Source organism: Pleurodeles waltl, chromosome 6, assembly GCF_031143425.1.
Source record: "Pleurodeles waltl isolate 20211129_DDA chromosome 6, aPleWal1.hap1.20221129, whole genome shotgun sequence".
NCBI lineage: Eukaryota > Metazoa > Chordata > Amphibia > Caudata > Salamandridae > Pleurodeles > Pleurodeles waltl.
Window position 1 is genome coordinate 90,665,244 of NC_090445.1, and position 15,461 is coordinate 90,680,704.

The 15,461-nt window shown below is 48.3% G+C and overlaps 1 protein-coding gene across 3 annotated transcripts in view; it reads right to left on the bottom strand.

Annotated features, from left to right (window-relative positions):
* The window catches only part of MSL1 (MSL complex subunit 1), a 149,036-nt gene that overhangs the window by 48,428 nt on the left and 85,147 nt on the right, over nucleotides 1-15,461 (bottom strand). For 2 of the 3 annotated variants that reach the window (XR_011204730.1, XM_069237413.1), the window contains exon 6: nucleotides 3,022-3,146. Coding sequence is in view for 2 of the 3 variants with exons in the window: in XM_069237413.1 (XP_069093514.1) it covers nucleotides 3,022-3,146 (125 nt within the window). In the remaining variant the exon portion in view is untranslated. Of the gene's footprint in view, nucleotides 1-921; nucleotides 973-3,021; nucleotides 3,147-15,461 lie in introns of those variants that run through there. The other variant, XM_069237414.1, reaches the window with a different exon arrangement.

Genomic DNA, 15,461 nt, shown 5'->3' on the forward strand with positions numbered 1-15,461 from the left:
AGTGACATCTGAAGCCTCAGAGGACTGCCCTGAACCCGAAGGACCAAGAAACTCCCGTGAACAGCGGCACTGTTCAAAAAACAGCAACAACTTTGCAACTTTCTTGCAACTTTTAAAGACTTCACTCTTCCTGCCGGAAGAGTGAGACTTCACACTCTGCACCAGACGCCCCGGCTCGAGCTCCAGAGAACCAACACCACAGGGAGGACTCCCGGGCAACTGTGACCTTGTGAGTAACCCGAGACGGCCCCCTTGGACCTCCACAGCGATGCCTGAAACAAGGAATCAGACGCCTAGACCAAGCACTGCACCCGCAGCCCCTAGGACCAGAAGGAACCGAACTCCAGTGCATGAGTGACCATCAGGCGATCCTCTGCCTAGCCCAGTCGGTGGCTGGCCCGAAAAGCCCCCCTGTGCCCTGCCTGCACCGCTAGAGTGACCCCCGGGTCCCTCCATTGTTTCCTATTGACAACCCGACACCTGCTTTACACACTGCACCCGGCCGCCCCTGTGCTGCTGAGGGTGTGTTTTGTGTGCCTACTTGTGTCCCCCCGTGCTCTACAAAACCCCCCTGGTTTGCCCCCCAAAGACACAGGACTTACCTGTTGGCAGACCGGAACCGGAGCACCCCTGTTCTCCATAGGCGCCTATGTGTTTTGGGCCCTCCTTTGACCTCTGCACCTGACCGGCCCTGTGTTGCTGGTGCAGTGACTTTGGGGTTGCCTTGAACCCCCAACAGTGGGCTGCCTATGCCCAGGAAATTGAAAGTGCCTTACTTACCTGAAAAACTAAACAAAACTTACCTCCCCCCAGGAACTGTTGATTTTTACACTAAGTGTCCACTTTTAAAATAGCTTATTGCCATTTTAACTAAAGCTGTGTATGTTACTGCTCTAATTCAAAGTTCCTTACTTACCTGTGTGGAGTACCTTGCATTTTATGTATTTACTTCAAATCTTCAATCTTGTGGTTCTAAAATAAAGAAAATATATATTTTTTCCATATAATAACTATTGGCCTGGAGTTAAGTCTTTGGGTGTGTGTTCCTCATTTATTGCCTGTGTGTACAACAAATGCTTAACACTACCCTCTGATAAGCCTACTGCTCGACCACACTACCACTAAGTAGAGAATTAGGATTATCGAAATTTGCCACTATCTTACCTCTAAGGGGGTGGACTCTGTGCATGCTATCTCTCACTTTATATATAGTAAATACAGAGCCAACTTCCTACACACTCTAAGAGAGTCAAAAGCCCTCTTTGAATCTAGAAACTGCATCACTATCATGTCAAATGTGGTTCATGGGAATGAATAGGTTTCTTAGACTGATAGAGGTTGGCTCACCCAGGATAAATCCCAGCTGCTCCAGGAAGACCACATTATTTTATCAGCAGCGTCACCCAATTAGCAATGACCCGAACAAGGATATTATTGCCTAAGTTCCTTAAAGATAATGGTCTATAGGACTTAGGCCCTATTTATGTCATTGGTGGTAAAAAACGCCTACCGCCGTGGTGACGGCCACCAAAAAACCCGTCACTGCGGCTACTATCCATCTGCCATACTATGATCATTGCCGGACGTCCGCCACAAGAATAGTGGAAATCTGGCATTGATCATAGTGGCGATGGTGGTAATGTGGCGCTGCTACCACCAGCAGCAGCGCGCCAGTTGACCGCCGCCAACCGTATCGTGACCTGTGATACGGCCTGGCGGTGTTCTGATGGCGGGCGCTGCTGGCGGTAGCAGCGGCCCTACCCGTTCCCTGCCGGAAGACCACCTGGAAGAAGGTAAGTTGGACTTCCGACAGGGGAGGGGTGTGAGGGGTGGTGTGTGTGGGGTTGTGTGCATGAATGCGTGTGTGTGTGTGTGTGTGTGTGTGTGTAGTGTTGTTTGCGTGGGTGTATGCATGTGTGTGAAGGCGTGTAAGAATGGTAATGCGAGTGCGTGTCTGCATGTCAGTGTGAATGTGTGTACGAATGTGTGCGAGCATGACTGGATGTATGTGTGTAAAAATGCATGTATTGGGGGGGGGGGCGTCGGGTGGTTAAACCACCTACTAGTGACAGGGAAGCAATTCCCTGCTACCGGTAGGGCCTACCTCCATAGTTTTTGTGGTGTTAACCATGGTGGTAGGCGGACTCAAAATTCCACCGCTGGTACTATAGCAGCCGCCGGGCTGGAGATTGACATCTCTGGCCCGGCGGCAGCTACCGCCATGGCAGTCTGAGTGGAGAAGAGGGGGTTGGCTGCAGCCAACCCGCCATTCTCATAATGTGGCGGTATGTACCGCCACCCTGTTGGTGGTACTACCGCCACATTACCACTCACCGCCGGGGTCATAATGACCCCCTTAGTGTTTTCATCCTTTCCAATCCTCTTGTGCTTACCAGTTTCCAGAGTTTTCTGGTATACGTCAGTCAGGTATGAGGTAGCTTTGAGCTCCTTATAGACTTCTGTGGGGAGCCCATCGGATCCAGGGGTTTCTTCAAAGTATCCCCTTTATAGCATTCACGATTTCCTTTACAGCAATGGGCTCTTGCAGGTAGGCTTGAGTGCCGCCACAGCTATCCCGTTCAGATACTACTCTATGTAGAAGATGTCTGCTGTCTTCTTGTGCCATACAGATTTTGAGTAACCTCGAGTAAATCTTAAACCCTTGTAATATATCATTTTCCCCTACAATGTCCCTGGAGGCCAACTTCGAAGAGTGTGCTGCGTTTTAGTGGTGTGCCCTCCACAACACCCATCACAGAGTTCTACTTCGTCTCTTGCCTTCACCAGATTTGCATGCCAGATAGTTTTTATTGAAGTATTTCACTGTCTGTCTACCATTTCCCTGTGTAAAAGAAAGGTCTTGTTTATATCTTTAAGAGTCTTGAGACTGGGTTGGGGGAATTTTACAGTCTTTTCAAGACACAAATAACTTGTGTACTAAATTCTATCAGACTATTAATTACAACACAAGCCCACTCAAGCACAAAAAAGGTGCTGAAGTCTACTTTTAAAGAAACGTACCATCATCCGGCTCAGGGAAAAATGAGGTAAGCTCCGGCTCAGACTCCTGAATCCCCTTCTTCTTGTACATTCGAAGCTGCAGTCTCTGCAGGATCCTCTGTTCGCGAATCCTTTGAATATCCCACCTGCAACATAACAGATTCCACATTGTAAGACACCAAGTAGAAAGAAAACTGATTAATAGCATACCCGTTGTTTCAGCCTGAATTCTATATGCCTATTCTACTTTTAGGAGTAGGGTGTGTTCATACATACCTATAAAAACAAAGCTTGACAGCAGTACGTGGCATCCTAAGACTTTTTTCAGCTTTTGTACTGATTATACTGCACGTCAAATTTCACAACAGAGGTTTTACTATTCATGTTAAGTAATAAGCAAATATATTTGCTTTCAAAATTACATGTGGAGTCAGTCAGTGAGACCTCTAACGTAGCAGTTAAATACTCAGTTTAAAAAAAGCCTCTACCTCAAGTGTGGAAGCCACATTCAGACATACATGAAGCTGGTAACTAGAGACGTGCAAAGTTAAAATTACCTTTGTGAAGTTGTTTAAGACAGCCAATTTCAATAAACTTTACACCTTCTTAAAGTGCAAAATTGTCAATTTGTTAAGCTTCGAAGTTTGTCAACTCCCACAAACTTATTATGCAGGAGTTATATCATCCAGAAAAGTAAATGTTTTGTAGGAAAATGTTTCCACTGTTGCTCACTAGAAGCAGGATTTCTCTAGTAAAACAAGTGTCAATAGGTTTGTGACTCTTTTTTTCATTCTTCCAAACTTGAGACCCCCTAAATTATGAAGGCTGCGAACTTGTACATTCAAATTATACAGCAATTAAGTACTGGCATTGTGCACACCACTAGGGACACTCCATGAAATTTACTAGGTACTAGTCAAATCGCCAGACATTGGAGGCCATCGGTATTTGGATTTTCCTATAATCACTTGCAGAAATGTATGTTGGGTATTTACTTTCCAATTTCCTCTTGCAACTAAGACTACTAATGAAATCCTGAGATATTTTAGGTCATCTATAGCATTTCTACTAAACGCAGAAAGAAATGTATGCTACCCAGTTAACTTTATTAAAGATGAGATCATTTTTCCATAGGGAATTATCTTGCTGAAAAAGTAGGCAATTCCCACTAAGTATACCCTCAGAACTCCAGAGCTCATCTCAGATGACCACTGTAGGAAAGTGCCTCTTTTGAGATGGTCAACTCTCCACCTTTTGCCTGGTTTCTGGTGCAATTTCGACTGAAAGTACTCTGGGTCCCTGCTAAACATGTCCCCAGTGCCAGATATCTTTCCCCCAGAACTGCACAGTCATTTTCCCCAATTTGCAAATCTTTCGCTATCGCTGTAAGACCCTAGTAAATGGTACCCCTGGTACCTATGGCATGGGGCACTAAAGGAAGGCCCTTGAGGGGTGCAGCACTAATTGTGCCACCCTCCGCGACGCCCTCACTAAGTGCACCCAGTGCTGCTGTCCCCTTTACAATGCATGCAATATATGTAAGTCACCCCTCTAGCAGGCCTCCCACCCCTAAAGGCAGGGTGCACTGTATTACATGTGAGGGCATAACTGCATGAGCAGATATGCCCCTGCTATGTCTGTCAATTCTCAGACACAGTAACTGAACACAGAAGCCATTTTAAGTACAGGTGCTGGACACTGGTCCCCAGTTACATGATGGCTTCACTGAAAATAGGGATGTTTGGAATCAAACATCTCGTATGAATACACCCTCGCTGAATCCAGTGATGGATTTATTAACACATGCACTCAGAGGGCACCTTGGAGGTGCCCCCATGAAAACTCCTAGCGTGGACACTTACTGGTCAAAACCAGTGCAGCCACCTTAGACAGAGTTCTGGCCCCCTGAGGTGTGGGCCAATGCTCTCAAGGGCTCAGAACAAAGGCCTGCTCTGGGTGGAGGTTTATCTCCTCATCCAGGTAGGATGGACATTCCAGGGTGGGGAGCTTCAAGTCCTTGCCGCCCTTGTAGTGGGGCCCAGCAGGCCTCTCTAATTGGTAGAGAAGGCCGACACCAGTTCCTGCCCCAACTTTTGGCGGCAGGACTGGCAGGAAAATTAGTTAAATTAGGATGAGTGCCCACTTCATGCCAGTCCCATACCTAAGCTGGACGAGCTGAAGTGGACACTACTTTTTAAATTCCTCCTTCTTGTTTGGAAGGAATTAGGCCACAAGGGTTAGGGTTATGCTCACTTCCCAACTGAAGCGGTCATAAAAAGGGTGCAGTCACACAAGCTGAGTAGCCTATTGGCTACTACCTGGCACTCCCTGTAACGCCACTAAATTCAGTATTTACGTGGGACCCCTGAACCCTAGAACTCAGATTCCTGACAGCCTAAGAAGAGCCGGACACTACAGAGTCGCATCAGCAGAGAAGACTCCAGACACCAACCCTTAATGATCCTGCGCCAAAAGATGACCTGTCATGCAGCCCAGCAACCTCCAAAGCTTTGGGAGGACTGCCTGCTTTCGACAAAGATCAAGGTCTCCCGAGAACAGTGGACCATTTCAAGAAGAAATCAACTTTAAAAGAAAGAGTACTATGCCCTGAGGAACCAGGAAACCGCCTCCGGACCCACCTGTGTTCCAGACACTCACTGCCCGAGTCCAAGTGGCCCACCGGTCCTGTGAAGTCCCCTATGGGCTGACCCCTGCCAGACTCTGCCTCAAAGCCTGCAGCCTCAAACCGAAGACTCCCCTTGACTGCGACCTGCCCGGTAAGTTGTTGCAGACGCCATAGGGACATCCCTGCACCCAGAGCCCATGGGCCTTGGGGAGCTGGACCGTTGGTGTCCCTACGTCCCAGGGCATCAGAACTTACCTGGGCAGCTGATCAAAATGATCTCCCCCACAGATTTGCATTTGGTGTCAGACGCTGTGTTGGCACTCTGCATGCAGCCTCCCCTGTGCTGCTGAGGGTGTAAATTTGATGCTGCCTTGTGGCCCCACCTGTGCTTAGCTTAACCCCAGGAGAATAAGCTAACACCATTATACTCACCTGCGAGCAGCGCATCTTCCTTCACCCAGTCTCCATTGGTTAACATTGACCGCTGCACCGGGCCGTCCCTGTGCTGCTGTGGGTGCACACTTGGTACTGATTTGAACCTTGCCCGGTGTTGACCTATGAAGGAAGCTGGCCTGGTGTGTGGTGAATACCTATGGTGTAATCACCTTACACCAGGTCCAGGTATCCCCTATTAGTGAGGTGTAGTCAGTGTCTAGGAAGCAAGGATCTCTAGAGGTAGCTGTGGATGAGCAGCCAAGACTTATCTAGGAGACATGCAAAGCTTATGCAATACCACTGCAGTCACACAGCACTTACACACAAAAAGAACCAGTGTTACAAAAATAAAAGTTACTTTACTATGGTAACACAAATATCAAAATACTACATAGGCAATACCCCACCTAGTGGTAAGCAAAAATACTATTATATACACGTTAGGAGTCAGTAGAAAACAGTGAAAATAATACTAAGTACTGAAGGCCCCGGGTGTGGGGATGGTGTCTGTGTGTGTGTGTGTGTGTCTGTGTGAGAGAGAGAGAAACGGCACAGTGGAGTGTCTGGTGGTGGCAGGAGCGACTACTTACCCGTCTGTGGATGCAAGACCAGCTCGATGGTGGACGAAGGCAGGTAGCAATGCAGCACTGCAGCAGCTGGAGAGTTCCTTAAGCGATGCAGTTGACATCCCACGTCGGAAGAAGGATTGCAGTCGGTCAGTGGTCTGGAAAAAACGCTAACAAGCCTTGGCAAAGGCAAAGGCCGTGGTAGAAGAAATATGGAGGGGCTGGGGACCAGCAAGGTCCAAGACTCAACACACGAAGCGGAGTCCTGGGCGACCCTCAGCAGTGAGGAGAGTCACAGGAAGTGGAGGCAGCCACCACAGGGTACCCGCAGGCAGAAAGCACAGGAGTCGCGGTGAGGCCCAGGCAGCACAACTTGGAAGGAGTCCCACGTTGCAGGAACAGCACGCAGAGGGCTGTGCTTCGCATGGAAGAGTGTTGGGGCTGCAGGGAGTCTGATGATCTCTTGGAGGAGATGCCAACAAGCCTTGGTGGCTGCAAGAGATGCAGTGCATGGGGATACTGTCCTGCGTGGACAGGCAAGGGCTTACCGTCTCCCAAGTTGGAAAGCTGGTAGAGAGGACCAAGGCGACCACTCTAGACCACTGCAGCTCTGGAGGAGGAGAGGAGATCCACTCAGCCGCTCGTTGTTGCCTTCGGATGCAGGGGAGTGACTCCTTCACTCCAAGGGAGATTCCTTCTTCCATCACGTGCAGACTGAAGACTTGTTGCCCTCGAAGGATGCACAGACGGGGAAATATTGCAGTTGCTGGAAGGAGCCGTGTAATGAAAATGTCACTTACCCAGTGTACATCTGTTCGTGGCATCAGTCGCTGAAGATTCACATGTTGTGCATAGCCCGCCATCTGGTGTTGGGTCGGAGTGTTATAAGTTGTTTTTCTTCGAAGAAGTCTTTCGAGTCACGGGACCGAGGGACTCCTCCTCTTTGTCTCCATTGCGCATGGGCGTCGACTCCATCTTCGATTGTTTTCCCCGCAGAGGGTGAGGTAGGAGTTGTTTGTTAGTAATAGTGCCCATGCAATGGAGTGAATAAGTATGTACCTATCTAAGATTTAATATATTTACAAATGTACAAAGTTGAAGCTAACTTCCAAACGGCTACAGGCTCCCGGGGAGGTGGGTGGGCACATGTGAATCTTCAGCGACTGATGCCACGAACAGATGTACACTGGGTAAGTGACATTTTCAGTTCGATGGCATCTGTCGCTGTAGATACACATGTTGTGCATACACTAGTAAGCAGTTATCTCCCCAAAAGCGGTGGCTCAGCCTGTAGGAGTGGAAGTAGTTTGAAATAAGGTTCTTAGTACGGCTTGACCTACTGTGGCTTGTTGTGCTGATAGCACGTCTACACAGTAGTGCTTGGTAAATGTGTGAGGCGTAGACCATGTGGCTGCCTTACATATTTCGTGCATTGGAATATTCCCTAGGAAGGCCATGGTAGCACCTTTCTTTCTGGTTGAGTGTGCCCTTGGTGTAATGGGCAGTTGTCTTTTTGCTTTAAGGTAGCAGATTTGGATGCACTTAACTATCCATCTGGCTATACCCTGTTTCGATATTGGGTTTCCTGCGTGAGGTTTTTGAAATGCAATAAACAGTTGTTTAGTTTTTCTGATGTTTTTAGTTCTGTCGATGTAGTACATTAGTGCTCTTTTGACGTCTAATGTATGTAGTGCCCTTTCAGCTATGGAATCTGGCTGTGGGAAGAACACTGGTAGCTCTACCGTTTGATTTAGGTGGAACGGTGAAATAACCTTTGGCAAAAATTTAGGATTGGTCCTTAGGACTACTTTATTTTTGTGTAGTTGGATAAAAGGTTCTTGTATTGTAAACGCCTGAATTTCACTTACTCTTCTTAGAGATGTGATGGCGATGAGAAATGCAACTTTCCATGTTAGGAATTGTATTTCGCAAGAGTGCATAGGTTCAAAGGGTGGACCCATGAGTCTTGTTAAGACGATGTTGAGGTTCCATGAAGGAACGGGTGGTGTCCTTGGTGGTATAATTCTTTTGAGGCCTTCCATAAACGCTTTAATGACAGGTATCCCAAATAGTGACGTTGAATGGGTAATCTGCAGGTATGCAGATATTGCTGCTAGGTGTATTTTAATGGAAGAGAAGGCCAGGTTCGATTTTTGTAAGTGTAGTAAGTAACCCACTACATCTTTTGGAGATGTGTGTAATGGTTGAATTTGATTATGATGGCAGTAGCAAACAAACCTTTTCCATTTGCTTGCATAGCAGTGTCTAGTGGATGGTCTTCTGGCTTGCTTTATGACTTCCATACATTCTTGGGTGAGGTTTAAGTGTCCGAATTCTAGGATTTCAGGAGCCAGATTGCTAGATTCAGCGATGCTGGGTTTGGATGCCTGATCTGTTGTTTGTGTTGTGTTAACAGATCTGGCCTGTTGGGCAACTTGACGTGGGGTACTACTGATAGGTCTAGCAGTGTTGTGTACCATGGTTGCCTTGCCCACGTTGGTGCTATCAGTATGAGTTTGAGTCTGTTTTGACTCAATTTGTTTACTAGATATGGAAGGAGAGGGAGAGGGGGAAAAGCGTACGCAAATATCCCTGACCAGTTCATCCATAGGGCATTGCCTTGAGACTGCCTGTGTGGGTATCTGGATGCGAAGTTTTGGCATTTTGCGTTCTCCTTTGTTGCAAATAACTCTATTTGAGGTGTTCCCCAACGTTTGAAGTAAGTGTTTAGAATTTGGGGGTGAATTTCCCACTCGTGGACCTGTTGGTGATCTCGAGAGAGATTGTCTGCAAGTTGATTCTGGATCCCTGGAATAAACTGCTATTAGGCGAATGTGGTTGTGAATTGCCCATTGCCATATTTTTTGTGCCAGCAGGCACAGCTGTGTCGAGTGTGTCCCCCCCTGTTTGTTTAGATAATACATTGTTGTCATGTTGTCCGTTTTGACAAGAATGTATTTGTGAGTTATGATTGGTTGAAATGCTTTTAATGCTTGGAAAACTGCTAGTAGTTCGAGGTGATTTATATGCAGCTTTCTTTGATGTACGTCCCATTGTCCTTGTATGCTGTGGTGATTGAGGTGTGCTCCCCACCCGGTCATGGAAGCATCTGTTGTTATCACGTATTGTGGCACTGGGTCTTGGAAAGGCTGCCCTTTGTATAAATGTATGTTGTTCCACCATAGAAGCGAGAGGTATGTTAGGCGGTCTATCAACACCAGATCTAGAAGCTGACCCTGTGCTTGAGACCATTGTGATGCTAGGCACTGTTGTAAGGGCCGCATGTGCAACCTTGCGTGTGGGACAATGGCTATGCATGAGGACATCATGCCTAGTAGTTGTAATATCATCTTCGCCTGTATTTTTCGTGTTGGATACATGCGTTGTATAATCTTTTGGAAATTTTGAACCCTTTGTGGACTTGGAGTGGCTATTCCCTTTGTTGTATCTATTGTGGCTCCTAGGTATTGTTGTACCTTGCACGGCAGAATGTGTGATTTCGCATAGTTGATGGTGAAACCGAGTTTGTAGAGGGTTTGTATGACCTGATCTGTGTGGTGTGAGCACCTTGTCAGTGAGTCGGTCTTGATTAGCCAGTCGTCTAGATACGGGAATACGTGTATTTGCTGCCTTCTGATGTGTGCAGCCACTACTGCTAGGCACTTTGTGAAGACTCTTGGTGCAGTTGTTAAACCGAAGGGCAATACTTTGAATTGGTAATGTATTCCTTTGAACACGAACCTTAGGTATTTCCTGTGCGACGGATGTATTGGTATGTGGAAATACGCGTCTTTGAGATCTAAGGTTGTCATGTAATCTTGTTGCTTTAGCAATGGTAACACTTCCTGTAGCGTGACCATGTGAAAGTGTTCTGATTTGATGTATGTGTTTAGTGTTCTGAGGTCTAGGATTGGTCTCAGTGTTTTGTCCTTCTTTGGTATTAGAAAGTACAGTGAGTAAACCCCTGTATTTGTTTGTGTATCTGGTACCAGTTCTATTGCGTTCTTTTGCAGTAATGCTTGAACTTCTATTTCTAGGAGGTCCGAATGTTGTTTTGATATATTTTGTGCCTTTGGTGGTATGTTTGGAGGGATTTGTAGAAATTCTATGCAATAACCATGTTGGATAATTGCTAAGACCCAAGTGTCTGTTGTTATGTTTTCCCACTCTTGGTAATACTGACTTATTCTTCCCCCCACTGGTGTTGTGTGGAGGGGATGAGTGACCTGTGAGTCACTGTTTGTTTGTAGGTGTTTTGGGGCCTTGAAATTTTCCCCTCTAAAGGTTGTCTTGCGGAAGGTGTTGAAAGTGCCTCTGCTCTGCGGGGAGTAGAGTGCGCCCATGGCTTTTGCAGTGTCAGTGTCCTTTTTTAGCTTCTCAATTGCCGTGTCCACTTCAGGTCCGAACAATTGTTGCTCATTGAATGGCATATTGAGCACCGCCTGCTGTATCTCTGGTTTAAAACCAGATGTTCGTAGCCACGCGTGCCTTCGGATGGTTACTGCCGTTTTAACCGTTCTTGCTGCTGTGTCCGCTGTGTCCATAGAGGAGCGTATCTAGTTATTGGAGATGTTTTGGCCCTCCTCAACCACTTGTTTCGCCCTCTTTTGTAGTTCTGTGGGTAGATGCTCAATGAGGTGTTGCATCTCATCCCAGTGGGCTCTGTCATATCGCAGGAGCGATTGAGAGTTTGCAATGCGCCACTGGTTTGCAGCCTGTACTGCGACCCTTTTACCGGCTGCAGCGAACTTTCGGCTCTCCTTATCTGGGGGAGGTGCATCGCCCGATGTGTGGGAGTTTGCTCTCTTGCGAGCCGCCCCTACCACAACCGAATCTGGTGGCAGTTGTGAGGTGATGAAAGCTGGGTCTGAGGGAGGTGCTTTATATTTTTTTCCCACCCTCGGTGTTATTGCCCTACTTTTGACAGGCTCTTTGAATATGTCCTTTGCGTGCCTTAGCATTCCTGGGAGCATAGGCAGGCTTTGGTAGGTGCTATGTGTGGAAGAGAGGGTGTTGAAGAGGAAGTCATCTTCGACAGGCTCCGAGTGTAGAGACACGTTGTGGAACTCTGCTGCTCTAGCCACCACTTGTGAATATGCTGTGCTGTCTTCTGGTGGTGAGGGCTTTGTAGGATACGCCTCAGGACTGTTGTCCGACACTGGGGCGTCGTATAAGTCCCAAGCATCTTGGTCCTGGTCACCTTGGCTTAAGGTGGTGTGAGCCGGTGAATGTGACGGAGTCTGTGCTGGTGAAATGGTAGCCACAGGTGGAGGAGAGGGTGGCGGAGTTACCTTCTTCACCAGTTTTGTTTGTGGTGTTTGTTCTTGTTGGAACTCCAGTCTCCTCTTCCTCCTAATAGGGGGAAGGGTGCTTATTTTCCCTGTTCCACTCTGTATAAAAATCCTTTTTTGAGTGTGGTCCACCTCGGTGGATTGTAATTCCTCTTCGAATCTATGCTTTCGCATCTGAGAGGACAGTGATTGTTCCTCTGAATAGGAACCGGTAGTTGGCTCGGTTGCGGGTCGCTTTGGCACCGAAACCATGTCCACGCTCTTTTTCGGCTCTGAGGCGACTTTCCTCTTTTTCGGAGCCGGCCCCTCTCGGCGTCGATCCTCCTCGGTGCCGCTGTCTCTGCGTCGAGCAGCTTCGGCTCCGCTATCTCGGCGTCGATCTTTGCCGGCAGCACTATCTCGGTCCCGAGATGGCTGGGTGCCTGTGTCTCGACCCGAGTCGGACGATCTCTGCACTATTTCGGCCTTCTTCGGTGCCGATGGTCGGTCACCGAGTTTATGGGTTGAGCCATTGCCTGACGGCAGTGGCGTACCCTGGGCCTTGTTAGTTTTCTTATGTGCTATCTTCGACGTCTTACTCACTGTTTCATGGTCGTCGAATTCGTCCGAGTCCGATTCATGGATCGAGAAGGCTTCTACTTCTTCTTGTTCCTCGAAACCTTGGTGTCCTGTCGGCGTGGACGCCATTTGCAGTCTTCTGGCTCGGCGGTCACGGAGCGTTTTTCGGGACCGGAACGCACGACAGGCCTCACAAGTTTCTTCCCTGTGCTCGGGCGACAGGCACAGGTTACAGAACGAATGTTGGTCTGTATATGGGTATTTGTTGTGGCATTTATGACAGAAACGGAACGGGGTCCGTTCCATCAGCGTCGATGTCACACGCGGTCGGGCCGACCAGGCCCCGACGGGGGATCGAAAACTACCCCGAAGGGCAACGGAGATGTTATCTTATCGATGCGATGTCGATGCTATCTAACCCGATCCCGAACGCAACAATACTGACGTAATTTTCCGATTTTGAGCTAACTTTCCGTTCCGAAACCCGGAGCGAAAGGAACACGTCCGAACCCGATGGCGGAAAGAAAACAATCGAAGATGGAGTCGACGCCCATGCGCAATGGAGACAAAGAGGAGGAGTCCCTCGGTCCCGTGACTCGAAAGACTTCTTCGAAGAAAAACAACTTGTAACACTCCGACCCAACACCAGATGGCGGGCTATGCACAACATGTGTATCTACAGCGACAGATGCCATCGAACACAATGTTGCAAACAGAGTTGTTGCTGTGGATGCAGACTGTCAGTTCCTGGAGGGTTTAGTTGTGCTTCCGGTGGCCAGAAGATTAAATAAACGATGCAGAGGAGTCCTGCTGGATTCTTGCACGACAAATCTCAGGACCCCACCCAAGAGGGAGTCTCTAAATAGCCCAGGAAGGGGAATTGGTCACCTACCAGAGTGACCACCTATCAGGAGGGGGCAATGACGTCGTCACCTGCCTGACCTGGCCACTAAGATGCTCCCATAGGCCTCTGTCCACCTTAGATTCAAGATGGCAGAATCAAGTGGCCACCTGGAGGAGCTCTGGACACCACCACTGGGGTGTTGATGGACAGTGGAGTGGTTACTCCCCTTTCCATTGTCCAGTTTCACGCCACAGCAGGGACCTGGGGTCCCCGACACTGGTGCAAACCGGTTTATGCAAGAAGGGCACCAAATGTGCCCTTCAAAGCATACCAGTGGCTTGGGAAGGCGACCCCTCCCAAGCCACGTAACACCTACTTCCTCTGGGAGAGGGAGGCAACACTCCATTTGGAAGTCCTTTGTTCTGTCTTCCTGAGCTTGAGCTGGTCAAGCAGCAGGAGGGCAGAAACCTGTCTGTAGGATTGAAGCAGTGCAGGCTGCCCGGGGAAACCCTCCAAACTGGTAGCTCCTCTAAGGAGCCCCCAGATTGCATGGAATGATACAATCGATACTGACAACAGTATTGGGGTATGATTCCGACATGTTTGATAACAAACATGCCCAGGTTCGGAGTTACCATTATGTAGCTGTGTCCAGTACATGAGTAAAATGGCTTTCCCGCACTTGTGAAGTCCAAGAAAATGGAGCTGGAGTTCGCAGGGGCACCTCTGCTCATGCAGAGGTGCCCTCACACCCAGGCATTTGCACCCTGCCCTCTAGGCTAGGAGGGCCCACTATAGGGGTGACTTACAGTGACTTGGTACAGTGACCTGTAGTGAAAGGGTGCATGCACCTTTTCACACAGGCTGCAATGGCAGGCCTGCAGACATTTTGCATGGGCTCCCATGAGTGACATAATACATGCTGCAGCCCCTGGGGAACCCCTGGTGCCCTCAATGCCCTGGGGACCTATGTAGCATATACTACGGAACTACATGGGGGCACCAGTATGCCAATTGTGGGGTGTAGTAAGTCATGAACAACCAAATTTAGGGGGAGAGAGCAGAGTCACTGGCCTCCTGGTTAGCAGGATCCCAGTGAATACAGTCAAAACACACCGACAGCAGGCAGAAAGTGGGGGTGACAATGCCAAAAAGAGGGCACTTTCCTACATAACCCCCCCCCCCCCCCAAACGAAGGACAATAAGGTTAACCTTGTCCAGATAAATCTTTATTGTCTAAGTGGAAAAATCTGGAGAATCCATCTGCGTTGGAGTGGTTACTCCCAGGTCTATGTTCCACTGTATAGCCCATTCCCCATAGGGATATGGATCACCTTAATAGTTTGGGATTTTCACCTTTTATGTGTTTTAACCATAGAAGGGGCCTGGGGTCTATCTGAATAAGGACGTGTGTGCCAAACAAGTATGGCCTCAGCTTCTTCAAAGCTCAAACCACAGCAAAGGCCTCCCTTTCAGTGGCTGACCAACACTTTTCTCTGGGGGTCAACCTTCTGCTTATAAAAGCCACAGGTTGATCCTAGCCATCTGTATTCAGTTGTGACAGTACGGTCTTAACCCCTAACTCAGAAGCATCGGTCTGTACTATGAATTGCTTGGAGTTGTCTGGGCTTCTTAAAATAGGAGCAGAGCACAGAGCTCAAAAGCTTTTTGGCAGCTAGCTGTCCACAAAAAACTTTCTTGGGCATCTTTTGGGAGGTGAGGTCATTAAGAGGGGCTACAATGGAGCCATAATACTTAATGAATTTCCTGTAGTACCCAGTGAGGCCTAAAAAGGCTCGAACCTGGGTCTGGGTAGTAGGGGCAGTCCAATTGAAAACAGTTTGGATTTTGCCCTATTGTGGCTGAATCTGGCCTCCACCTACCAGGTGGCCCAGATATACCACCTTCCCCTGCCCTCTCTGGCACTTTGAGGCCTTGATGGTGAGGCCTGCCCTTTGCAGAGCCTCTAAAATATTCCCTAGGTGGACCAGGTGATCCTCCCAGGTGGAGCTAAAGACAGCTATATCACCAAGGTAAGCTGCATTGAAGTCTTTCAGTCCTTGGAGAACTTTATTCACCAGCCTCTGGAATGTGGCAGGTGCGTTTTTTTAACCCAAAGGGCATCACAGTGAAGTGACAGT